This window comes from Zingiber officinale, chromosome 3B (assembly GCF_018446385.1).
Source record: "Zingiber officinale cultivar Zhangliang chromosome 3B, Zo_v1.1, whole genome shotgun sequence".
Lineage (NCBI taxonomy): Eukaryota > Viridiplantae > Streptophyta > Magnoliopsida > Zingiberales > Zingiberaceae > Zingiber > Zingiber officinale.
Window position 1 is genome coordinate 14,971,047 of NC_055991.1, and position 26,783 is coordinate 14,997,829.

The 26,783-nt window shown below is 37.2% G+C and overlaps 1 protein-coding gene across 3 annotated transcripts in view; it reads right to left on the reverse strand.

The window, feature by feature from the left end:
* The window catches only part of LOC122055970 (1-acyl-sn-glycerol-3-phosphate acyltransferase PLS1-like), a 50,932-nt gene that overhangs the window by 14,730 nt on the left and 9,419 nt on the right, over positions 1-26,783 (reverse strand). Inside the window, exons 1-9 of one of the 3 annotated variants that reach the window (XM_042617682.1) lie at positions 14,917-15,210; positions 13,565-13,604; positions 13,420-13,493; positions 13,176-13,235; positions 4,338-4,415; positions 4,101-4,259; positions 3,776-3,901; positions 629-721; positions 378-461 (exon numbers count right to left, since the gene is read on the reverse strand). In XM_042617682.1, the coding sequence (XP_042473616.1) occupies positions 378-461; positions 629-721; positions 3,776-3,901; positions 4,101-4,259; positions 4,338-4,415; positions 13,176-13,235; positions 13,420-13,493; positions 13,565-13,604; positions 14,917-14,949 (747 nt within the window). In that variant the 5' untranslated portion in view covers positions 14,950-15,210. Of the gene's footprint in view, positions 1-216; positions 271-377; positions 462-628; positions 722-3,775; positions 3,902-4,100; positions 4,260-4,337; positions 4,416-13,175; positions 13,236-13,419; positions 13,494-13,564; positions 13,605-14,916; positions 15,211-26,783 lie in introns of those variants that run through there. The other 2 variants (XM_042617681.1, XM_042617680.1) reach the window with 2 other exon arrangements.

A 26,783-nucleotide genomic window follows, 5' to 3' on the forward strand; every position in this document is an offset into this window, starting at 1 on the left:
CGGAGGCCCATCCAAGAAGCTAGCATCATCCCACTAGAGGAAAATTGCCGCAGATGGGATTTGATCCTTAGAAGCCTGGTTAACTGCTTGAAGGGCCTAGCCGCTGCACCATTGGCATTTAAAAGTCAATTATTAATTGATCAATAGGGAATAGATTATTTCTAATTTTAATTTATGGAAATTAATATTGGGGCATTTAAAAGTGACACTAACCCCTTGTTCTGATTATCATAGTTTAATATTTGCTCTTCTTCTGTTTGTTCTTCCATGCTGCATCAGCATGTTTCATGTTTATATGTCAACAATTTATAGCTATACGAACCATGCCAGCTTTTGTATGAAATCTATCTTTCTAAATTGCTGAAAATTTATCTTACTAGCAAAGACTTTACTGGTCGACCAAGTAGCCTTTGTTCGATACCAAAAGTGCCGTCTTCTTTGTATTTATCCAATAAAGCATCCTGTCAGAGAACGAATGAATAAATTCAATACATTGTGTCATAAAAACATAGACCGGAGGCTCAGAATTATATAAGTGAAACATATTTGCACAAAACAAAAACAAGCAAGTGCACTACAAAGCAAATTCAATATATTCCAATGAAAACATGAAAGAAGAGAAATATGCCTTAGCTACAAATATGTCTCTGCACCACTGAGCCAATCCATCATCTGTTTCAGGAAGATCTGTCACTGCATAGCGCTTTATGTGGACATGTACCTGCAAGCATAATAGCATTAGATAAACAAAATAGGAAAACATAATCGAGGCTACCTCCAAAGTGTCAAATGTTTAGCGTTTCACTCATTGATATAAAACTTCATTATTTGCGAAAAGTAGACAGACAAATAGACATCTTAGCTAAAAATTGCTCAATATACAAATGCCAGAAATGGACCGACCATAGTCGTAGCAGAAAAGTAGCCAAGATATTCTGTCATCACTATGGTTTGATATTCTGTCATTGATATAGTTTAAGCAGTGTGTGCAGAGAAAATATTAAATGGCATAAACATCCAAAATGTTTAGAGCCAATTAGGAGCTGGAACAACTAAAGCTCAACTAAATAAAAATTCGTTCCTCTTAAAATTAGTGAAATGTGCTGAAATGTCCTAGCAAATGATGAACTAAAAAAATAATAATCATAATGAATATGAGATTTCAAGACCAGTCCCAACTGAACAAGGCCAATTGTTAGCCCACACTCGAATTATAGATAAAAATGTCTTTTGACAATAATTTACAACAACAATAACAATAACAACCAAGCCTTATCCCACTAGGAGGGATCGAACATATAGATCCTTTTACGTTATTGAGCTCTATCTCCAACTATATTATCATCTATATTTAAATAAAGTTTATCTCGTTTTATGGTTGATAACCAAGTCTTTTTTTAGTCTAACTCTTCCTCGATTGATATGCGTGTTTGTCATAGTGTCACATCGCCTAACTGGAATATTTATTGATCGTCTAATACATGCCCGTACCATCTTAAATGTATCTCTCGGAGTTTTCCCTCAATAGATGCAACTCCGACTTTCTCTCTAATGCTCTCATTTTTTATTTTGTCCATTCTCGTATGTCCGTACATCCACCTTAATATCCTCATCTCTGCAACTCTCATCTTTTGCTCATATGCTCGAGTTTAACATAGCAGGTTTAACTGCGATTTTGTAGAATTTTCTTTTAAGTTTTAGAGGTACTTTACGGTCACATAAAACACCCGACGCTCTCCTTCATTTCAACCATCCTACTTGTATTCTATATAAGACATCTCTCTCAATCTCTCCATCATTTTGTAAAAATGATCCTAAATATCTAAACCTCTCAATTCCAAACAACTCGTCGTCTATCGTCGTCTCCTATCTTAACAATTATCTTATTATATCTAGTATTGCTAAACTTAAATTTCATATATTCTGTCTTTATTCTACTAAGCCTAAAACATTTCTCTTCTAGTATTTCTTGCCAAGATTCTAGTTTAGCATTTACTCCTTCACGTGCTTCATCTACCAAAATAATATCATCTACAAACACATGCACAACGGTGCTGTATCTTGAATATGTGTAGTGAGTTCATCCATAATTAGTGTAAAAAGATAGGGACTTAAAGCTGATCCTTGATGTAACCCTATCTTTATTGGAAATACTTCAGTTACTCCACTTGAAGTCTTTACTCTAGTCGTTACATCCTCATACATATCCTTAATTAGTTCAATATATGTTACGCTAACACCTCTCTTTTCTAGAATTCTCTATATAATTTCTCTTGAAACTCTATCATAAGCTTTTTCTAAGTCAATAAATACCATGTGTAGATCTTGTTTTTGCTCCCGATATTTTTCAATTAATTTTCTAAGAAAATGTATAGCTTCTATTGTCGACCTTCCAGGTATGAACCCAAATTGATTTTCGGTCACAGTGGTCTCCTTCCTTGATCTTTTTTCCATTATTTTTTCCCAAAGTTTCATGGTATGACTCATTAGTTTAATACCCCTATAGTTTGCACAATTTTGTATGTCTCCTTTGTTCTTATACAAGGGAACTAGAGTATTTATCCTCCATTGATAAGGTATTTTTTTCGTTGTCAATATTTGTTAAATAATTTTGTAAGTCATTCAATACCTTGTTTCCCTAGGCACTTCCATACCTTTATCGGAATATCATCTGGTCCAACGACTTTTTCATTGTGCATCCCATTTAAAACTTGTTATACTTCTAAACTTTGAACTCTACAATAAAAATTTAAATTTCTATGCTCATTTGACTTACTTAAATTACCTAAGTTAAGTTGATCATCTAAACTTTTATTAAAAAGTTGATGAAAATACCTCTTCCACTGCTCTTTTATTTCTCCCTCGTTTACTAGTACCCTATTACATTCATCTTTAATACATTTTATTTGGATAAGATCTCTTGTCTTCCTTTCTCTCACTTTAGCTATTCTATAAATATGTCTTTCCTCTTCTTTTATATCCAACTTTTGATATAATCGTTCAAAAGTTGCATTCTTGGTTTCATTCACTACTCTTTTAACTTCTTTCTTGACTATTGTATATTTTTTTAGGTTTTCCTTGTTCTTACAAATATATAATTCCTTATAAGCTATTCATTTTTCCTTCACTTTCTCATGTACTTTCTCATTCCACCACCAAGATTCCTTACTTAGCGGTGCATGTCCCTTTGACTCACCGAGTATACTCTTAGTTACTATTTTTAATTTTGATATCATCTTATCTCATGTTGTATTAGAATCACCATCTTTTAACAATAGTTTACTAATAAAAATTACTCAATCTTCATCTTGATGAACACATTGCACTTATGTGCTATAATTTTTAAAATAAATAGTATATTTTCTGTATTATTCTTCCCTTATGGTACTACTAGATGCACATTTTTATCAATCCATTTATACTCCAAGTTTGTTTTCTTGCTTTGCAATTTAGTAGCTTCACTGTCCGAAGATATGAATCATAGAAATTACATTTTATTTGGAAGGTCAAGGTTTAGCAGAAAGCTTAGCAGGAACTTCATTTGTTCTGCCGCCTTTTATATCCACAGTAATGCATGTATTACTAATGAAGCTTCTGTCATGAAAACTTTTTTTTTAGTTTCCAAGTTCTTAAAATAGAAAATCATTTTTGAGAAAGTAAGATCCTATATTGTTACTTCCAAAATTAGAACAAATAAAATCTTATTTTGAGATATTGCATACTGCAACAATTGACCAAATATAATAACACAAGTTCTGTAATTTAGCTAACATACCACACAAGATTGCCTTTTCAGAAGCCTAAGCATTGTCGGAGGAGATTGATCCAAAGGAATGGCAACTGTTACATCATAGACAGCAGGGACAAAAGGACGCATGATACTAATAGCAGATACAAAACCCTGACAAAAGTAATTTAAGTATCAATATATATCCAGATATTTCAGTCCACTATATATTAAACCACGAGGATAGAAAACGTGTGCTTTTAGAAACAACGGCAAAAACTCAAGGACACTAACCACAGGGTAAGGACCATGAAAAAGAAGCAAAGAAATAAACCTCTTTGCAACAGTGATTTATAATCAACTAGAAAAAAACCTTGGTACGAGGAATGAGAACATTTCTAGGTAACGGCAGACCCTGTGAAGCTGCATAGTCTTGTGCTGCTAAAAGTTTTGCTGGTGTGAATCGTGTGCCCTCAACAAAAAGTGCCAACCAAAATGGTCGAGGAAAGTCCTTCAGCCGTTGTAAACCCAGCTGAAGACAGTATCCAAATGAATACTAACTAGAATCAGATGAGTGAACACTACGCATTAAATTTCTATTAAATAGAACCTTTAGAGTCTTCTCATCCTTAGCCCAGCTTCTTTCCAGAAAGAGGTATTCAGTGAACCACATTGACCAGCCAATGACCTGTAGAAAAGATCGATTAATTAAGCAAAAAATACCAAGAGATAAAAAGGCTAGTTTTCAAAGAGAAGTACAAGTTCAATAGATTCATATTGACATTGTTACCACATGAAATTAGCTTTATTGAAACAAAGTAGATTCTACAATGGTTAAATCAACTAGCAAAGAAAAAGGTAGATATGAAGTTAATAGAAGTTATAAGATATGCAGTTTGTATATATGAAGAAATAAGCTTGATAGTACCAAAAAACTTCTTTATAGATCACAAGTTCAATAATTGACAAAGTCTCAAAAGACATTCGAGATCAGAGGCAGCGTTATTGGCTGGTTGGAAGGGATGACCCAAAGTTTGTTTCTCTATAGCTCTCCTACAACAAACTCAACACACAAAGACAGAGGCTCAAATGTCTTCTATTAATTTAGCATTCTCTGATTTTAAAAAAATAATAACCGTTTACATAAGTAAATAAATTAAACAAAATGCATTAGGTTCAATTTTTCTCAGAGTAAAAATGAACGTAAATGCTTATGTTGGACCTTTACAGGATTATAGGACCAAAGAATGTGTAGATATACTCTACGTCATATGTCTTTGCTTTTGAGTCTACAAGGTGCATCAACATTTTTTTTTTTATAATAATGATTCAAGAACTCAATCCTCTATTTTTAAAAAATGTAATTAGAGATTTTGTCAATTTTATTCCACCCTTATTCTTTTATTCTTTTAATTTAGTTGGGTCTTTTTTTAGTTTCAAACGCAGTGTGATACTTGCAGGCCTCAATCATGGCCAATATCATGTGGAATATTTCTTAAATGTGGTGATATGTGAGAGGATTTTTAGAAGATTCAACTAAAGGATCATTTGGAGACTCTTTACAAGGCTCATGTAAAGAATCGTCAAGGGACTTTTAGGAGGCTGACATAGAGGATTATTAGTAGTCTCTTGAAAAGAATCAAGTAAAGATTGTTAGGGGCTTCTTTAGGCAGCTCGTGAAAAAGCTTGGTTGGAGGCTTCTAGGAAGACTAAAAAAAGGATCGATAGTAGGCCTTTTGGGTGATACAATTAAAAAGGTCATCAATCTTGGGATAAGGATCATTTATTAAGATAAACATTTTTTTTTTTGCCCATTAAGATAAACATTTTAATCGCATGTTAAGTGTTTCTCAATGAAAAACAGTTTTCAATGTACCCCCTTTAACTAAGGATTGGGCTTTAATTTTGGTTTCAAAGGCTCAAATTAAGAGGTTCTTTGAAATTATAATTTCAAGGGACTTAAGGTGTCATCAGAGGGCTATTTTAAAGTCTAAGTTATCAAGGAAGTTTTCTGCGATTAAGACATTAGTGGAGTTCTTTAAAGTCAAATCATTAGGGAGAAGGAAATCTTCTGGGATTTTAGGGTCATTGAAGGGCTCTTTTAAGGGAAGTTATCAAGGTTCTTTTTTTTTTTCGATCAACACATTAGGGAATCCTTTAATATCAAATTATTTGGGAGATCTCCTAGGATTTTATTGTCATTGGAAGGCTTATTTAATATAAGTGATCAAGGGAATTTTCAATGGTTAGGTTATCAATGGGTCCTTAAAGGCTGAATCATTAGGAGTATCTTCTATGGTTAACTCAATCAAGGAATTTTCTAAGGTCAAGATTTGTAATTCAATTACAAGTTCATGAATTTTAGGTGAGGTGGAAATCTTCTATGGTTAGTTTATGTGTGGAATCCTTTGAGGCCAAATCATTAGGAGTATCTCCTATGCTTAAGTCAATTAAGGAATTTTCTGAGGTAAATTTTATATTTTTTTAGTAAGTTCATGAATTTTAAGTAAGATAGGAATCTTCTATGCTTAGGTCATGATCCTTTAAGTTTGAATCTGTCTTCTATGGTTAAGCCAATTTGAGGAATTTTATCATGCCAAATTTTGTGGTTTAATTACAAGTTTATGAATTTTAGGTAAGGCGGGAACTTTAGGAGTACGTTTGGTTTAAATTATCATGCATAACCTTGGTTATACAGAATAAAGCATAACCTAATGTTGTTTGGTTCAACCTTTGGAATACTCATTTTGGGAAAAAAGTTTGGAAAAAAAAAATTGGAAATCTTTTTTTGTTAACTCGGAATCACGTAAAAACTCAACACTTCCAAGAGATCACATTCCAAGTTATATCCCCCATTTGTTGACGTGGCGAACATATTCCATTACTTGGGAATCACTCATTTACTTGAACCAAACAGGATTAAATAACATAACCTTAGATAGATAACCAAAGTTATCTACAATAACCTTCAACCAAACATGCCCTAAGGGTTATTCTAGAGTAGGTGTTATCTTTTGCTAATTTACATCCCTTTCAACTTGGGGTCGTGCATTTTTGGTCAATGATGTCCTAGATGTAGGATAGCAATCATCCTATAATGTTTCCATACCCTCAATATTATATTCAATCCCTTTTGCTTTATAATAGGCATCTAAGTAAACAAAAATAAATTGCATGGCCTTTTAATTTATAGTCCAAGGATCAACCTAGCTTCTTTGCTAATATCACGATGAATGCATAAATTTTAAAACCTTAAGTATTCTACTACGAGTATAATTGTTTTTTAGCCTTATGAATTTGTTATATAGTAGATAGTTAAAATATGGTGGAACGGATCTGTAAGTTTACAGGTTAGATTTCAGACCAATGTTTTATAGGTTCTTGAACACACCAATCACTAACAGCCTAAACACATCATCAAAATTTTCTAGTGGATCCACTACCTATGAATTGGCAAGTTGTACTCAGTTCAATAAAGTCAAACAAGTCTTCTATTTCAATAAACCAATCAATGATGCAACTTGAGTTTTCTTTACATATTGGACGATGTGATTTATGATCCATGGACCTACTATATGTATGAGAGTATGGTAGTAGAAGGTTGGAAAGGGATTGGTTGCAACTTCTCAAGGAAGGGAGATCCAATTTTTTTTTTTTTGGGTGGTTGATGGATGGATGGATGCACAGTAGAATGGGATATGTAGGAGTACATATTCGTCTTTGATACCACTAAAAACAAATCGTAACACTAAAATTACCAAAACTCAACTTACCAAAGAGGAAAAATATTATTAACTATAACCAATTTTATAGACCCAAAATAATAAAACCAAGACTTATAAGGAAATAGATATTTTTTTCTCTAAAATTATAACCAACTCTCAAAGGGTCTAATTGTTCTCTAAAAACTTTTAAAAATTAAAGAGCATATACAATTTTACACACTGAAATTTAAAGAAAATTTCTAATAGATTCCCAAATCTCACACAGTCAATAATTCAGAAAAATGGCATGGGAATTAATTCCAATGGGAGGCCATGCTAATTAATCCCAAGAATGCTTATGTTGTCAAGAGGAACTTGAATGGTGTTTGTATATATACATATATATGGAAAACCCAATACCAAAAGTATTTCTCTCGCTACTGGGAAGAAAGAAATGAGAAAACTTGCTCATTTCTAGAAAACCATCTCAAAACATTATTTAAATAGATGGACACTGAAAATTATTGCTCATTATGATCATCTATAAAGAAAAGTGAGTCTTCTTGATACTGGCAATGGGCAACAAGATTGGACACACCAAAAGAGTTAAAATTGTTGTGAGAAGCAAGGGTAGATAAGTCTTTTTATCTTTTGTTAATAAGTTGATGCTTAGGGTGGGTTGTGTGGCTATATAAGCATATGTAATTCTCCTGAAATAAGATGAATATTAAAAACTCTTTATTTCAACATGGTATCAGAGCAAAGTTCCGAACCCTAACCCTAGCCATCGGCGCATCTTCTTCCTCTTTGCCCTAGCGCCGACCAAGCTTTCCTCTTCCTTTCTTCATCGCGATCTCCTGGCGCCGACCAAGCTTTCTTCCCTTCTCTCTGCCACGTGCAGATCTTCTTCCCGAAGGTGCCCACAACGTTGCCACCGCCCCAACTTCACCGGCAAAGTTGCAGTGATCTGCTGGTCACCGGAGAGCAGCAGCTTCTTCAAACTGCTGTGAATTCCTGCACTTCACCTTCTCTCGAATTCTTTTTCTTTAGCCCAGTCTACTGCCGCCACCCCTTCCCGAAAATTTTTAATGGCGGACAACGCTAGCGAAACCTCGGGGATTTCTGCGAACCCTATGTCTTCTTCAAGACAGGTACAACCGGTTTTCACAATGGCAGACACTGGAGGGTCCGGTCTTCAGATAGTATCAGAAAAATTGTCTGAGACAAATTATGCATCTTGGGCAGTTGCTGTTGAACTTTATGTCGAAGGCCATGATAAACTTGATATTCTTCATGGCACTAAAGTGAAACCAGATGAAAAGGATCCTAGTTTTCGCACTTGGCGATGTGACAATATTCAATTAATGACTTGGATGCTTAACTCTGTTAATTCTGGCATCAAACAAGTCATTCTTCATAACAAAATTACGACGTGTGGAAGACACTAGAGCAGATGTATGGACGTCGACATGATATGCTGCATACTTATCAGATCAACAGTCAAATTTTCAAACTTGAACAAGGTTCTATGTCAGTCACCAACTATTTTGCTACTCTGAAGGGACTGTGGGATGAGTTTGACTACTACCGGATGGAAAATTGGAGTTCCACTGATGATCATCAGAGATATTTAAAGCTTCTGGAAAAAGACAGAATTATTAAATTTTTAGATGGACTTACTGCAGAGTTTGAGAGTTTAAAAGGGCAAATTCTTGGTCTTGATCCTACTCCTTCTCTAGAACAGGTTTACTACAAAATTCTAAGTGAAGAAGGTAGAAAAAGGACCATGAACAACAAGGGGATTTCCACTGGAGGTCCTCCGATTGGGGAGACCTCTGTCTTTATTGGTTCTGCAAACAAGTTTCGGCCTGGGGGAACTAAAAGACAAGGGGACAGATTTTGTCGGCACTGCAAGAGAACTAATCATGATTCAGATTTCTGTTGGGAAAAATATCCGGAAAAGAAACCTGAAAAATTTAAGCACAATGCTAAGAAGGCTCCTAATAGTAGTAATATTGCTATCCAAAAGTTAGAAAGTGAAGAGACTATTGGTTCCTCTGTGTCCTCTATCACGGGATTGTCTTCTACTGATATTGTTAACCTCCAGCATCTTCTCTCTCGGCTTCAGGCTTCATCTTCGGCCTCTACTCCTGCAGATTCTACTCCATTTCAAGCGCACACAGGTATCCGTGGCCTGGGATTAAGTGTTACTGGTCCCAGTTCTTACAGCCCCTGGGTCATTGATTCAGGAGCTACGGATCACATGACAAATGCTGCTAACTCCTTTATTTCTTATTCTTTATCCTCTGGGCAGGAGAAAGTGATCATTGCAGATGGAACCAAAGCCACTGTTGCTGGCAAAGGTTCCATAAAACTTACAGATCATTTTTTCCTATCCTCTGCACTTCATGTTCCTTCCGTCTCTATTAATTTACTTTCTGTTAGTAGCATTACTAAACAACTACACTGCTCCGTAACCTTTTTCCCTGATCATTGTGTCTTCCAGGATCTCGAGACCAAGCAGACGATTGGGACTGGCCGTGAAGTAGGGGGTCTTTATTATTACCAGCTTGAAACAACATCTGCTCTGAAATCTGCAGCCAAGTGTTTGGGAACTAAGCATCAAGAAATTCTTTTATGGCATTCTCGGTTGGGACATTTGTCTTTTCAGTCTTTGAAAATTTTATTCCCTAGTCTGTTCCTTTCTGTTTCTCTTCAGTCATTTCAATGTGAAATATGTCAGTTATCCAAACATTGTAGAACACATTTTTCTGAGTCTTTAAAGAAGAGTTTGTCTCCATTTGATCTTGTTCATTCGGATGTGTGGGGGCCCTCTCCTGTGACTTCTTTGGATGACTATCGATATTTTCTATCTTTTATTGATGACTACTGTATTTGATGAAAACCAGGGAAGAAGTTCCTCGTCTCATTCAAAATTTTTGTAAAATGGTTGAAACCCAATTTAACTCAAAGGTGAAGATTCTTCGTTCTGACAATGCCCGTGAGTACTTTGCACAGTCTCTAAATACTTTTCTTGAAGACTCAGGAATTCTTCATGAGTCATCTTGTCCCTACACACCACAACAAAATGGAGTGGCCGAGAGAAAGAATCGTCATATTCTTGAAACAGCCCGTGCACTTTTATTTCAACGTCACTTACCCAAATATTTCTGGGCTGATGTTGTTCTTGCCGCTGCTTATCTCATCAATCGATTGCCATCTAAAGGTCTCGGGAACCGGTGTCCTCTCACTATTCTTCATCCTAGCGTAGAGTTGTTCTCCCTTACACCTCGGGTTTTTGGTTCACTTTGTTTTATACATGTTCTTGGTCCCAAATCCTCTAAACTTGATCCTCGTTCTATACGAGGAGTTTTTATAGGGTATTCCACTTGCCAGAAAGGCTACAAGTGCTTTGATCCTATTACTAGGACGAGATATATCTTGAAGGATGTTACTTTCTTTGAGTCTGAGTCTTATTATTCTCCTCAGTCTCATCCTCAGGGGGAGAATATTACCTCTTCCTTTGTGCCTCAAGTGGTCGTTCCTCAAGTTCCTCAAGTGGTTTCTTCTCCTATTCCACTGGATGTCATAGAAAATAGAAAAGATGCCCCATCACTGGGAAAAGATGCTCCATCACTGGAGCGCAGTCTTCACCAGATATTATTACTTATAAACGACGAAGACACAAGCAAGAACCTTCTATTGATCGGCTGGTTGAATCGGATGCTCTGGCTCCTGATCCTGTGAAGCAGTTATCCTCATCAGTTGAGCCAACCGCACCTCTAAATATGAACGAGTTGGACCTTCCGGTTGCTGTTAGAAAAGGTGTCAGGTCATGTACTCAACATCCTATCTCCAACCATGTTTCATACTCTCGTTTGTCTCCTTCATATCATGCATTTGTTTCACAATTATCAAACCATGCTATACCTTCTTCCTATTATGAAGCTGTAAGGGATTCAAGGTGGCAGGAAGCAATGAACGAAGAAATGGAGGCTCTTAACAGAAATGGTACTTGGGAATTAGTTGATCCCCCAAAGGGGAAGAACTTGGTTGGTTCTAAATGGGTCAATGCTATCAAGTATAACTCAGAGGGTGAAGTGATTAGATATAAAGCCAGACTTGTTGCCAAGGGATTCACCCAAACATATGGGGTAGATTACTTGGATACTTTCGCACCAGTTGCAAAGCTGAACTCGGTCAGGGTAATTCTTTCTCTTGCTGCTCAATATAATTGGCCTCTATTTCAGTTAGATGTTAAAAATGTCTTCTTGAATGGTGACCTTTATGAAGAAGTATACATGTTGCCACCGCCTGGAATTGAAACAAAAGGAAAGGTTTGCAAGCTAAGAAAAGCTTTGTATGGGCTTAAACAATCTCCCAGAGCATGGTTTGATAGGTTTTGCAAAGTCATGATATTGTTTGGTTTTAAACAAGGGAATGCTGATCATACACTCTTTATAAAAAGGAAAAAGGACAGCACTACCATTCTTTTGGTTTATGTTGATGATATGATAGTTACAGGGGATGATGAGGTAGAAATCCAGGCTCTTAAGTCCAAGTTAACATCAGAATTTGAAATTAAAGACCTTGGATCATTAAAGTACTTCCTGGGTATTGAAGTCGCTCGATCAAAGGAAGGAATCTATGTATGTCAGAGAAAATATCTGTTGGACTTACTCAAGGAGACAGGGAAGCTGGGTTCTCGGCCAGCGTCTGCTCCTATAGAAGTAAATCATGATCTTACTAGTTCTAGTGGGGAAGATCTTACAAGTCTGGAAAAGGGAACGTATCAAAGGCTGGTTGGAAAATTACTCTATTTATCTATGACTAGGCCTGACATCACCTATGTTGTTAGTGTAGTAAGCCACTACATGCATGCTCCTAAAACTATCCACATGAAGGTTGTTGACAGGATTCTAAGGTACTTGAAATCATATCCTGGAAAAGGCTTGCTGTTTAAAGGAGGTGGTGATCTGAAGGTGGAATGCTATTCTGATGCAGGCTGGGCTGGTTCTCGAGATGATAGAAGGTCCACTTCTGGCTATTGCACTTTTTTGGGAGGAAACTTGGTAACTTGGAGGAGTAAGAAACAGAATGTTTGTGCACGGTCCAGTGTTGAAGCTGAATATCGAGCCATGGCACATGGTCTTGCAGAGATGTTGTGGCTGAGTTTTTTGTTGACAGACATAGGATTAAAGGTTGAATTACCTCTCAGGTTGTATTGCGACAACAAGGCAGCAATCAATATTGCAAATAATCCAGTACAACATGACCGGACTAAACACATTGAGATTGACCGTCACTTTATTCGGGAGAGACTTGATTCTGGAGAGCTATGTCTGCCTTATGTTAAGTCTGAGGATCAACTTGCTGATATGTTTACAAAAGCTATACCCCAAGTTGTGTTTGACTCTTCTCTTAGCAAGTTAAACATGTTTGATATATATGTTCAACTTGAGGGGGAGTGTTGTGAGAAGCAAGGGTAGATAAGTCTTTTTATCTTTTGTTAATAAGTTGATGCTTAGGGTGGGTTGTGTGCTATATAAGCATATGTAATTCTCCTGAAATAAGATGAATATTAAAAACTCTTTATTTCAACAAAAATAAACCACTGATGTTAATAGAGTATATTGATTATGGCATCATAGTTTGGATCAGAAAGACAAGCTTTGTCAAGCTAAAGTCAATGGAACTACCAAAATGTGAAGAAAGAAGGAAAAGGATGTTGCGAAGATACTCACCGGAAGAAACTTGGATGACTTTTTCATGACAGCTAAAGTGCTACCAAGACAACCTGACCGCTGAGATGAGACAAATAACCAAGTTATTAAAAAAATGATACAAGCCAACTTATGTTGACACACAAGTCACCTTAATACTTTCTTTCCTTGTTGAATTTACAACCAACAAGAACATAATATGCTTATCTAAAATCCAAGCATGAGTTAGCCTGTAACAGTATAGTCAGTAAACACTGATTCGAACCTGAGATAAGATCCATCCAACAAGCCAATCAATGTCACTTTTATGGTTGGAAATCACAAGAGCATGCTCTTTACCTACAAAACTCACCATGTTGAATCAAGGCACACCTATGCCCTCACTTTCATGAGAGAGAAAGAATCCTCACCCATTGCATCATAAGTTTTTGAATCTGCATGTAACTGGACCTGCCACCGTGAAATTTAGTTACCATTAATAAAGACCAATAAAATCTACAAGGGCACAAAACAATTGTCATGAATCCCAAGTTTTGTACATTACATACCATTGCAGTCCTATGGGTAGACAAGAAACCATGACAGTGATCCTTAAACAAGAATAGATTATTTATGTAAGACATTTTCCTAACTTCTAGTCTTTGCTAACACATGGGTGATTAAGCATTCACTCTGTCAACTGAGTGGATTCAACCTCACAAGAAAATCAATATATGACAATGCAAGCATGCATTGTTTCCTTGTGTACAGATCACTGTCACAGATAACTGCATCTTAGGAGTTAGCACATGGATCTTTTGAAGGAATAGTCACCTATGATTCCTTTTGCATTCTACAAAATATCTTATGTGACATAGATCTATGTGAACAATAATAGGATTTTGGATATAATATATTACAAAAAAGTGTTTAGTCTGTGTTAAAAAGATGGCCATCATAGACACTCCCATCACTGACTTTACATACGTTGTGCCAATCCATGTGTGCCCAGACATGTTTATGAAACATCAACAATGTCATGTTGGTGTTGAAATCCTTCTCTTGATTATCTTTGTATTACTATCACCATCACTTATCACTCAGAAGTAATAACAGTGACCGAAATAACTAAATGAAATAGTGATGTGATACGGCAACTAATCAAACCAAAAAGAGTGACATGTGTCAACCAATCCTAAGCTATTGTATTAGGATATGCTGCCAAACAAAAGGCATTCTATTTGAATGCAAACTAGCAAGGAACAACCTGAGAAAAGTAAGGCATGGTGACTGTGACTACCATAATGCATGTACATGGAAATATTCAAAACAATATGATCAAGGACAAAGTAAAAATAGATCTAGTCAGGAACATACTTCAGCAAAAACCATAATGCAGTTGATGTAATAAAGAACGAAATGATTGATTAAAAAGCATGTAAGAGAACTAATAGCACAGGTGGAATACATTAACCTTAGAAATTATTAACTATATAAAAGATGACTGAATTTCCTTAAAATTAACACAACTCAACTTCTTCCATAGTATTTTTTTTTTTCTTTTGCCTCATGAAAATTGTGTTGAACTCAAAAGAATTACAAATACAAACATTTTGACAAGTGGATCAGGGGAAAGCAGAAGCATCTAATCTGCCATTTTAAATTCTGTCCAAGAGGCGGGAATAAGTTTTAAACCAACTAACCAAGCAATGTCAAATTCCCAATGATTCTTAAAAATGTCATCCTTCTTGTATCATTGAAAAGCTTCAAGGGGCTGAGATACCTGTATTTCATTTTTTTTTTCTCCCAATGTCATGTGCCTGTATGGTCATTGTAGGCAACTAGGCATAACTGTCATTTTTGTATTGCAACAGCAAGTAACCTACAAAGTAAGAACTAGGCTGGATTGTCATGTGCCATAGCTAGCTTTCACGTGCCAGGAACACCATTATGAGCAGCACTTGCACTAAAGGGGCTATATTTCAGGTTATCCAATGAACAAGTCATGGAACTTTGACAATTATAATGCAGATATTGCCTGTACATGTATGACGAACAAATATAAGATATTCTCAAGAGAGACCCTATTAAAGCAAAATATGGAGCATGTGCTACTATTAAGTTAAACATAAAAAACCTGAACACTATAGGGTACAAGACCAATGCATAGTATTCAAATCCCTCTTCCTATGGATGTTGTCACTCCAAATTCCACTAAACGTGAAGGCTTCTGCAAAAATGAACACCAATACGCCATCCTCTCCTCACCTAAATCAGTTAGGGTTACCATGCAAATATTATTTCACCTCTTCTATTTCAACTAGTGTTAATGTAAAGTTTCCCTTAAATCCCAAGTACTATAAGAATCTTCTATTACTATGCTGAGTCATGCAGATGCCTCAAAGCTATCCCTAGTTAAATTAGCATGTCTTTGACTAGGAATGCTATATAAACCAGCCAATGCAATGTTAGATCAGTTGGTATACTGTTAATTAGACTCTCTAAGACAAATAAAATCTGGATCGGCCCTCACTGACCTCCTAGAACTGTTCCCTGCTGGAAAGTTCTTGTTGACTATTATTCAAAACTTAAGTAGAACCCAAAAATTTGTGCTAAATGTCATATAAATGCTACTCGCATTTAATGGACCTCCATCTGTGATCTTTTATTGGCATACCAAAACTTCCTCTCCTTTACTATTCAATTATCATCCATGGATTAGAAGGAATGAATCAAGAGAGGATGGCATTGGAGTCCTGATGCAGGAGGGAATCCAAAGTATTCAGATTTGTATTTTTTTGGATTTTGTTAATTAGTAATCGGTTAATTAAGTTTAGTTTATTTTTTATTAATTATATTTAATTTGATCCTAAATCGTAGGGAACTAAGTCTTGTTAGTTAATTTATCTTAAATCTTAGGAAATAAGTCTTGTTAGTTAATTTTTTTATTTAGAGTTTTGAGAGAAGGTAGAAGTACAAGCATTAGGTGAAATATACGATGACTCTAATACAACATGGGATAAGATGGTATCAAAGTTGAAAATAGTAGCTAAGAGTGTCCTCGGTGAGTCAAAGGGGCATGCACCGCTAAGTAAAGAATCTTGGTGGTGGAATGAGAAAGTACAAGAGAAAGTGAGGGAAAAACGAATAGCTTATAAGGAATTATATATTTGTAAGAACGAGGAAAATTTAAAAAAATATACAATAGCCAAGAAAGAAGCTAAGAAAGTAGTGAGTGAAGCAAAAAATAAACTTTTGAACGGTTATATCAAAAATTGGATACAAAAGAAGGGGAAAAAGATATTTATAGAATAGCTAAAGCGAGAGAAAGAAAAACAAAAGATCTTAGCCAAATAAAATGTATTAAAGATGAATGTAATAGGGTATTAGTAAGCGATGAAGAAATAAAAGAGCGGTGGAAGAGGTATTTTCATCAACTTTTTAATGAAGGTTTAGGAGACCAACTTAACTTAGGTAATTTAATTAGGTCAAATGAGCATCGAAATTTTAATTTTTATCGTAGAATTCAAACTTCAGAAGTAAAACAAATTTTAAATGAAATGCACAATGGAAAAGCCGTTGGACCAGATGATATTCCGATAGAGGTAAGGAAGTGCTTAGGGAAACAAGGTATTGAATGACTTACAAAATTATTTAACATGATATCGATAACGAAAAAAATGTTTGATCAATGGAGGATAAGTACTCTAGTTCCCTTATATAAGAATAAGGGAGACGTACAAAATTGTGCAAACTATAGGGGTATTAAACTAATGAGTCATACTATGAAACTTTGGGAAAAAAATAATAGAAAAAAGATTAAGGAAGGAGACCACAGTGACAGAAGATCAATTTGGGTTCATGCCGAAAAGGTCGATAATAAAAATCATATATCTTCTCATGCAACTAATTGAAAAGTCTAAACAAAAGCAAGGTCTACATAAGGTATTCATAGACCTAGAAAAAGTTTAAGATAGAGTCCCAAAGAAATTATATGAAGAATTCTAGAAAAGAAAAATGTTAGCATAGTATATATTAAACTAATTAAGGATATATACGACAATGTAACGACCAGAGTGAAAATTTCATGCGGATTAACTGAAACATTTCCTATAAAGACAAGGTTACATCAAAGATCAACTCTAGTCTCTGTCTTTTACATTAATTATGGGCGTACTCACTAGACACATCCAAGACACGGTATAATGATACATGTTGTTTGCTGATAATATTATTTTATTAGATGAGACACGTGAAAGAGTAAATACTAAACTTAAACTTTAGCAAGAAACATTAAAAGTGAAAGGTTTTAGGCTTAGTAGATTAAAGACAGAATATATGGATTTAAGTTTAGTAATATTAGAAGTAATGAAACAATTGTTAAGATAGGAGAGGACGAGTTGTCTGGAATCGAGAGATTTAAATATTTAGGATCATTTTTACAAAATGATGGAGGGATTGAGAGAGATGTCTTATATATAATACAAGCAGGATAGGTGAAATGGAGGGGAGCGTCAGGTGTTTTATGTGACTGTAAAGTACCTCATAAACTTAAAGGTAAGTTCTATAAAACCGCAGTTAGACCTGCTATGTTATATGACTCGAGCACATGAGCAGAAGATGAGAGTTGCAGAGATGAGGATGTTAAGGTGGATGTGTGGACATACGAGGATGGACAAAATAAGAAATGAGAGCATTAGAGAGAAAGTAGGAGTTGCATCTATTGAGGAAAAACTCAGAGAGACACGTTTAAGATGGTACGAACATGTACTTAGACGACCAATAAATGCTCCAGTTAGGCGATGTGAAACTATGATAAACATGCATATAAAACGAGGAAGAGGAAGACCAAAAAAGACTTGGTTAGCAACAATAAAACAAGATAAAATTTATTTAAATATAGATGATGATATAATAGGAGATAGAGCTCAATGGCGTAAAAGGATTCATACAGCCGACCCCACTTAGTGGGAAAAGGCTTGATTGTTGTTGTTGTTGTAGAGTTTTGAGAGCTATATAAACCTATGCTTAGATAATGTTTAAAACAAGTTATTTTGATATTGAATCAATTGGTTTCACTTAAGTCACGTTATGGCTACATCCCTTTTTCTTTGCGCTCTTGATTTCATAATAAGTTTAAACTTAATTTAGGTTATTCCTTTTTTTTTATGTTACTTCTCTCTTGTTTACTAATCCCTTTACAATTTCACACCCAGAATAATATACATATTTTGCCCGAAGTCAGTTGGTATCAAAGCTCATTAAGATCCAATGGAAGGTCATCGTGGATGTGGTTGTGGTCGCAACAGACAAGTTCCGAATGAGGAAGCCCAGCACTGTGGTCGTAATATCCAGGATGTAATGATAATTGAAGATTTGCAAAAGCAAGTTGCGGAGTTATCCCAGCCTTTAGTGGCACAAGATCTTGAAGATAGTGAGGTGCATGGTCAAGGTTGTGATAGACAAGTTCCGGCTGAGGAAGTTTCACATCGTGATCGTAGTGCCCGAGATCTTAAAGGTCGTAAGTTATTTTATTTTAATTTGAATAAAATTTTTCTTGATAAAGATTTAGACAACAATATCAAAATAGTCGGTGATCCAATTTACGACGAAGACGAGACCGAGTTAACTAGCGAGACAATTTATGATGATGAAGAAGTGGATGAAGTTGTGGATAAAGTTGATAGGGATTTTCAAATTAAGGAAGAAGAAAAATAAATTCAAGGTTCTGACATGGATGGTACTGTTGTTTGCAATACCGAAGAAAAAAGCACCACTAAAACTTGTTTGCAGTTTTTTCAAAAACAAGATGCAAATGGTCAGTGTGACGCAATAAGTTCTAAGGATGTCACTGACAATATAAAAGAGATCGATATGAATATTACAGAAGTCAAACCAATATCTACTGTCTCATCCAAATTGGATTCTTTCAACAGTGATTCTTCTTTATCAAAGGTAATGGAACATCAGCAAATTAACAAAGTTGAAGAGTTATGGTTCTGTGGAAGCAATCAAATCCAAGATGGACCTTCCACGCAGCCGTTGGCGATGGACGCGATATCGCCTCTGGTTCTGAAGCAAAACTACCCCTGCATTACATCACTGCAACAGTTCTACGACGATGGATCTTTTGTTGTGTCCTTCGACGGTTGCTTCCTCGTTTGCTCCTATGATGACGAAGTAACACTCGTGAGCATGTCCGATTCCTCAGCATTAAGGAGTCTTGGCGGGTTTTCAGAGTCTAGTACTTCCTTCACCTTGAGCCTTGATGACAGGTTCCTTTTCACTACTACCGACAGCCATCAAATTCAAGTTTGGGAGCTCTCCTCTTGCAAGTGCATTCGTTCGTGGAAGGGATATGATGTTCAGTAAAGAGCATGGCATGTCAATCTTCTAGCGGATTTCCAGGTGGAGCAAACAGAATGGTTTGTGACGTAGACGATGGTGGATTTTGCCCACATTTCTTCAAAAGTCATTAGGGTATTGTGACATTCATCAAATTCTAGTTGAACCAATTACTGTTGTTCTCAGGCGGTGATGTTGCTACCGTTCAAGTTTGGAACTTGTAATCTAAGAAGTGTGTTGCAGTGCTAGAAAAGCACTTCTCACCAATTACCTCATTGGCAATATATAATGATGGCTCGATTTTGCTAAGTGTTGGAAGAGCTAAGGTCGTGAACAGATGGGACTTGCCAGATTATAGCTTTAAGATGGACAAGAGTAGTGTCCATGATGTCGTGCTCATCAGCAGATCAATGAGGATTTTCATAGTTCAGCAGCTTGTAATAGATTTTGTCGAGTAGGTACTAGATGATCTTCCTCCTGGGCTATCACTTGATACTACTTAAACTCGAGACCGAGTTCTCTTTAACTCCGGGCGACTGATGCAGGAGGAAATCAAAAGTATTCAGATTTGCATTTTTTGGGGATTTTTAATTAGTAATCTATTAATTAAGTTTAGTTTGTTTTTTCTTAATATATTTAATTTGGTCATAAATCTTAAGGAACTAAGTCTTATTAGTCAATTTATCCTAAATCTTAGGGAATAAGTCTTGTTAGTTAATTTATCCTAAATCTTAAAAAATAATTCTAGTTGGTTATTTTTTCATTTAGATTTTTTTAGGTTTTGGGAGTTATATAAACCTATACTTAGATGATGTTTAGGACAAGTTAGTTTGATATTGAATCAATTGGTTTCGCTTAAGCCACGTTACGGCTACATTCCTTTTTCTTTACGCTCTTGATTTCATAATAGATTTAAGTCTAATTTAGGTTATTCCTTTTTTGTGTTACTTCTCTCTTGTTTTCTTGTTAATCCCTCTGCAACTTCACACCCTAGAATAATATACATATTCTGCTCGACATCAAGTCCGCATCTACTTTTGCAACATCAGCAGATCAATCCCACCATGCTTCAATTTTTCTGTTTCACTCTTGTCAATCTCTGGACTAGAGCAACGACATACCTTCACAAAGGCCACTACCTCCCCTCTCAGTTCATGTTCGTTGCCCATCTCCACTCCTAGTGCTTCCATGAGTATTTTTATACCTCAAGGATCTTCTAGTCTCGGGAAAGAAGGGCATATTCTACCATGAATTGGATGCATCATTGCTTAGAGGTGGCCCACCTTTCTCACCACCGCAATGATCTCATCATTTGTTTTCATTGCTTTACTAGTGAGCCTAAGCAAACATATGTTACACCTCCAGGGATTCTATTATTAGATCGATGATAAGACTAGAGGTGATGAATAGTCAATCTCTTACTCGTGTCTACAACTGAGTTAGTGTGCAACGGAATATATTAAATCATAAATACATGACATGAGCAATACTAGCACTTAGTCTTTACGTGGTTTGAACTCACGCTTCCTACTCAACGACCTATGACTCATTGAAAAGTTGCTCTGAGAATCCCTCTATACTATCTCCTTCTTGAATGTCTTTCAAAGGTGGAGAAACCTTACTTTAAAATGAAGTACAAGAAGGTAAAACAAAAAGTAATAGCAATTACAACAACGAAACAATGAGGTTGAAGTGTTTCTTTTGGCTTGCTTTCACTTGATCGTAAGATTGGTTGTCAGAAGCTCCTCTTGTTTCTATTTCTATAGCTATCTTGTTCTAAGCGGCTATTGTTTTATTTGTCCAGTTGGTCTAAGTGGCAACTTACCCAGCTGATCTTGCAACTATTCCATCCTTCTATCTGCCAACAAATAACTAAGCCGAATGCATCTGCATTCAGTCAAGTGTCCAACTCCTCAAGGGATATTTGAGTCGACAATTCTTCCATCAAGTCAACTAAATTGTTGACTCCTTGAGGGATGTTTGAGTCGATAGATCTTTGATGTGCGTAGATCTTATGATCATTTATACATGTTTTGACGCACATTCACTTACTTTATTCACGTATATTCTACGCATGTTCGCCTCTCTTAGCATATATTCAGCATAAATACTCTTTTGTTCGGAGATCTACTCTTTGTTTTGTTTTGTGTTGACATGGACAACTTTTGGAGAAAAACAGCAAGTGTTGACGCACCGGAACGAGGAAGAGAACACGACCATGCAACCTCGCACAACCGTGTGGCCAAACAGAGGAAGAACATGGCACGGTCGTGCAACTCTTGCACGGTCGTGCGGCCAAACAGAGGAGGATCCATGCATGGTCGTGCAAACCTACATGGTTGTGCCACCCCACGACCGCAGCAATGCACGGTCGTGCAATCCTGCACGATCGTGCCCCAGAAGCAGAGCCCTAGATCCACACGGCCGTGCAGCATGGCCAGAGACAAAAGAGAACACGGTCATGCCATATCTACACGGTCGTTCAGCATGGCCAGAGACAAAAGAGAACACGGTCGTGCCATATCCACACGGCTGTGGCACGGGTCATGTGGCGCCCATGTCCTAACCTATAAAAGGGTCAAGAACCCTATTCTTGGGAGCATCTTTGGTTCGGGACTTTGTCCCTCTCCTGGGAAAAGGGTTCTCCCCTCCAGGGGAAACCCTAGAGCTTCATCCAACGTCATCCCTTGACGTTCCGTCCATCTCCAGAGCAAGGAGGCATCCCCAAGACATCGGAAACCTCGGCAAGCATCTCTTCTTCCCCTTCTTCTCACATCAAGGGTTATAAGTATGCTTTACTTTATGTTTTGGGGTTGTTCTTCCCTCACAATGGAGTAGATCTCCTTTTCTATGGATGTAGGGAGTAGTTTTGGATAGGGTTTGATGTAAGACTCATGTTTGTGCCTTTACTCGTTGGATGATTTCTCTTGCTTCGTTTCTATTTGATATGCATGAGACTTGTTGTCTTGTCATGTTAATTGATTGTGTCGGAATTGCTAATTTCGTAAAGAGAGGATCTTAGATCGTATACCCGAGGGGCCCTAGTGGGTAACCCGTTCACGGACATCTAGGATATTCCCTTGAAAGGAGAGACAACTTCTCCACAAGGAAGTAAGAGACAAAACCAAACCCCTATCTCTATCCCTAATGATACCGATTAGATTTGTATTCTTGTGATCTACCGAAGCGCCCTAGTGACGGGGGTTAACCGTAACAGGATTTCACAGGGATCTTCTCTGATTAGTACTTAAGGATAGTAACTTTAACTTCCGGCGAAGGTATATTGGTTGACAATGAGTAAAAGATAGAACATGATACATCAGGTTCCACCACAACGAAACCGAAATCCTAGAATCAATTTCACAAAGCTCAATTCCCTCCAAGATCGATTCTCTCATCCTTCTCTTTCTCTCTTCAATCACTCTCGTTAGTTTGCAAACGCCAAAGCCAACTTTCGACTATCTAGATAACTTACTTTGCGACATCTCTAGTGCTTACTTTGCAACAGTCCTTGTGGTTCGACAATCTTATATATTACTAACGACGAATCCGTGTACTTACGGAATCGTAACAATCTTCCATCTAGTCAACTAATTGATAGACCATCTGCCGGCTCTTGCCAATCTCTATCAAATCAACAATTCTCTCCCAACTTTTTTTTATCAATTGATAATCATTGTTCACTAGTCATTGACCGATCTTGTCCTAGTCGAATGTCTAGTCAACTAATCCCCACTCACAAATCTTTTGTTCATTAGCAAACCGGCTTGATTCAACTACTTAGTCAAATTAGAATCACCCATAAACTTTCATCTCACTTAAACTTCAACTTTGACCTACTTAACACACCATATAAACTTAACACAATATCCTAATTTAACCACTTGAGTCAATCACGTATAGGGGTGTCAAAAATGAACCTTACCAGAGTCGACTCGAAAAATATTAGGTTCAGGTTGGGGATTTTCGGATTTCGAGTTCAGGTTGGGGGGGGGGGGGGTTGGGTTGTGTTAGGATTGAGTCGAGTTCGGGTTGACCTGAATTTAGGGTTTAGTAGGTTTTATTGAGATTAAATCAAATTTTATTTTGAAAATTAAGATATTTTTTTTATATTGTTCAAAGTAAAACCTAAAATCTCGTGTTATAGAAACCCCACGAGTTAGGCCTTTATATAGAAAAGAAGATATACACCAAAAGACACAAATACCCTTTTACTTATTCTAACACTCTCCCTCAAGCTTGAGAATATAAATCATATATACCAAGCTTGTTACATATGTAGTCAATCCGGGGACCTCTAAGTGATTTAGTGAATATATCTGCTAGCTGATCATTTGAGTTGACAAAACTAGTAGATATTTCTCCAGATATGACTTTCTCTCTGACAAAGAGACAGTCAACTTCAATATGCTTTGTTCTCTCATGGAAGACTGGATTTGAAGCAATATGCATAACGGCTTGGTTGTCACATATGAGTGACATTTGTGTAACCTCTCCAAACCTTAGTTCCTGAAACAACTGTTTTAACCAAATAAGTTCTTGACTAGCAATAGCCATAGCTCGATATTCTGCCTCTGCACTTGATCTTGCCACAACATTTTGTTTTTTGCTTTTCCAAGAAATAAGGTTACCTCCGACAAATATACAAAATCCAGAAGTGGACCTTTTATTAGAAGGAGATCCTGCCCAATCTGCATCAGAATATCCTACGACTTTAGTATGTCCTTTGTCTTCATATAAAAGACTCTTTCCTGGTGCACCCCTGATATATCGAACAATGCGAGTCACTGCATCCCAATGTTCTTTGCATGGAGAGCTAAGAAACTGACTTACTACACTCACTGCAAATAAGATATCCGGACGAGTGACAGTAAGGTAGCTTAGTTTCCCTACCAATCGTCTGTACCGTTCAGGATCTGAAAAAGGCTCCCCCTGATTTGGTAAGAGCTTGACATTAGGATCCATGGGATTGTCGACTGTCTTTGAGTTTAACATTCCTGTTTCTTCCAGAATATCCATTGCATACTTCCTTTGGGATATAATGATCCCATCTTTAGACTGTGTCACTTCTATCCCTAGAAAATATTTGAGTTTGCCGAGATCTTTTGTCTGGAAATGTTTGAAAAGATGTTATTTTACTTGTGAAATTCCAAGATGATCATTACCTGTGATGACAATATCATCAACATAAACCACTACATAGATGCAACCAGTAGATGAGTGGCGATAAAAAACAAAATGATTAGCCTCGCTTCGAGTCATGTCAAACTGTTGAATTATGGTATTAAATCGAACCATGCTCTGGGTGACTGCTTGAGACCATATAAAGATTTCCGCAAGCGACATACAAGACCAGAAGACTCCCCCTGAGCAACAAAACACGGAGGTTGCTCCATATAGACTTCCTCGAGCAGGTCACCATGTAAGAATGCATTTTTGATGTCCAATTGATGAAGGGGCCATTGGCGAATTGCAACGAAAAGACGCACAGAAGACATCTTGGCAACAGGAGAAAAGGTGTCTCCATAATCCAATCCAAATACCTGAGTATATCCTTTAGCGACAAGACGAGTCTTAAGTCGATCAACCGTGCCGTCTACACCAACCTTCACCGTAAACACCCATCGACAACCAACCACCGACTTCCGAGGAGGTAGAGGAACGAGGTCCTAAGTCCCACTGCTCTGCTCTGTAAGGTACTCATTTCATCAAGCATAGCCTGTTTCCATCCTGGATGGGCAAAGACATCACCTGCAGTCTTTGGAAGAGAAACAGACGACAAGGAAGACAGACAATAATAATAGGATGGAGAAAGATGATGATAGCTCAAAGAAACATAGTGAGGAGAAGGATTACGAGTGGAATGCATACCCTTTCGAAGTGCAATAGGAACATCAGAGTCAGGAGATGGGATCGGAGGAAACGGCGAAGGACTTGGCTCCAAAGATGTGCCCACGGCAGTGTCAGTGTTGGTCGGCGGCAAAGCAGAACGAGGACGACGCTGATAAAGGAGACGAAGCAGGAGGTGATAGAGGCGCCTCCGGAGGATAAAAGATAGTCATTGGTGCAGGTGGAGAGGGAGAAACCTCGGCCTTTGAAGCGGAAGGACCAAAAAAAGAAACCGACTCAAAGAATGTGACGTCAGCAGAGATGAAGTACCGACGAAGAGTAGGGGAATAACACTTGTACCCTTTCTGAGACCGTGGGTACCCAAGGAAGACACACTTATGAGACCGAGGAGAGAGTTTGTCAATGCCGGGATCAAGAGCATGAGCAAAACAAATAGAACCAAAGACCCGAGGTGGTAGAGGATGAAGGGACTGATGTGGATAAAGCACCTGATGAGGTATTTTACCCTGGAGAGTAGATGAAGGCATGCGATTGATGAGATAACACGCAGTATGGCGTCACCCCAAAACTGATGAGGGACATGAGAATGGAGAAGAAGAGTCCGAGTGGTTTCAAGGAGATGACGATTCTTGCGTTCTGCAACCCCATTCTGTTGAGGGGTATGAGGGCAAGACGTGCAATGCAGCACACCATGAGATGTCAAGAAGGTACGAAACTGAGTAGATAAATACTCGCGTGCATTATCACTTTGCAAAGTTCGAAGGGAAGTACCAAATTGAGTTTTTATTTCAAGGAAAAAGGATTCAAAAATAGAAAACAATTCTGAACGATCCTTCATTAGATATAAGTATATAACCATGTACAACGGGAAAAATCGTCTATAAAAGTAACAAAATACCTTGACCCCATTGTAGAAGAAACACGACTCGGACCCCAAACATCAGAATGAACCAAAGAAAAAGGAGACATAGCCCGACTCTCAATACGAGGAGAAAAAGAATTACGAACATGCTTACCTAATTGACACGACGCACAAGATAAAGAGTCTAAGTGAGAAAGACTAGGATGTAACTGTTTCAACTTATTAAGACCTAGATGTCCCAACTGAGCATGAATAAGAAGTGGAGATGCCGCCGCCGAACCAACAAAAGAGGGTTGGTGAAGTCGATATAGGCCATGAGATTCACATCCGAAGCCAATCATCCTCCCCGTACTCCGGTCCTGTAAGGAAACAGACGTGTTAGTAAAAGAAATGACACAATCAAGAGATCGAGTAAGTTGACTTATCGACAATAAATTAAAAGGAGCGCCGGGAACATAAAGAACATTATGAACTGAAAGAGATGAAGAAGGATGAACAATACCAATACCCTGGGATTGAGTTTGGGAACCATTGGCCATGGTGACCATTGGTAAATTACCAGAAGTAGTGAGAGAGGAAAAAAGGGATTTATT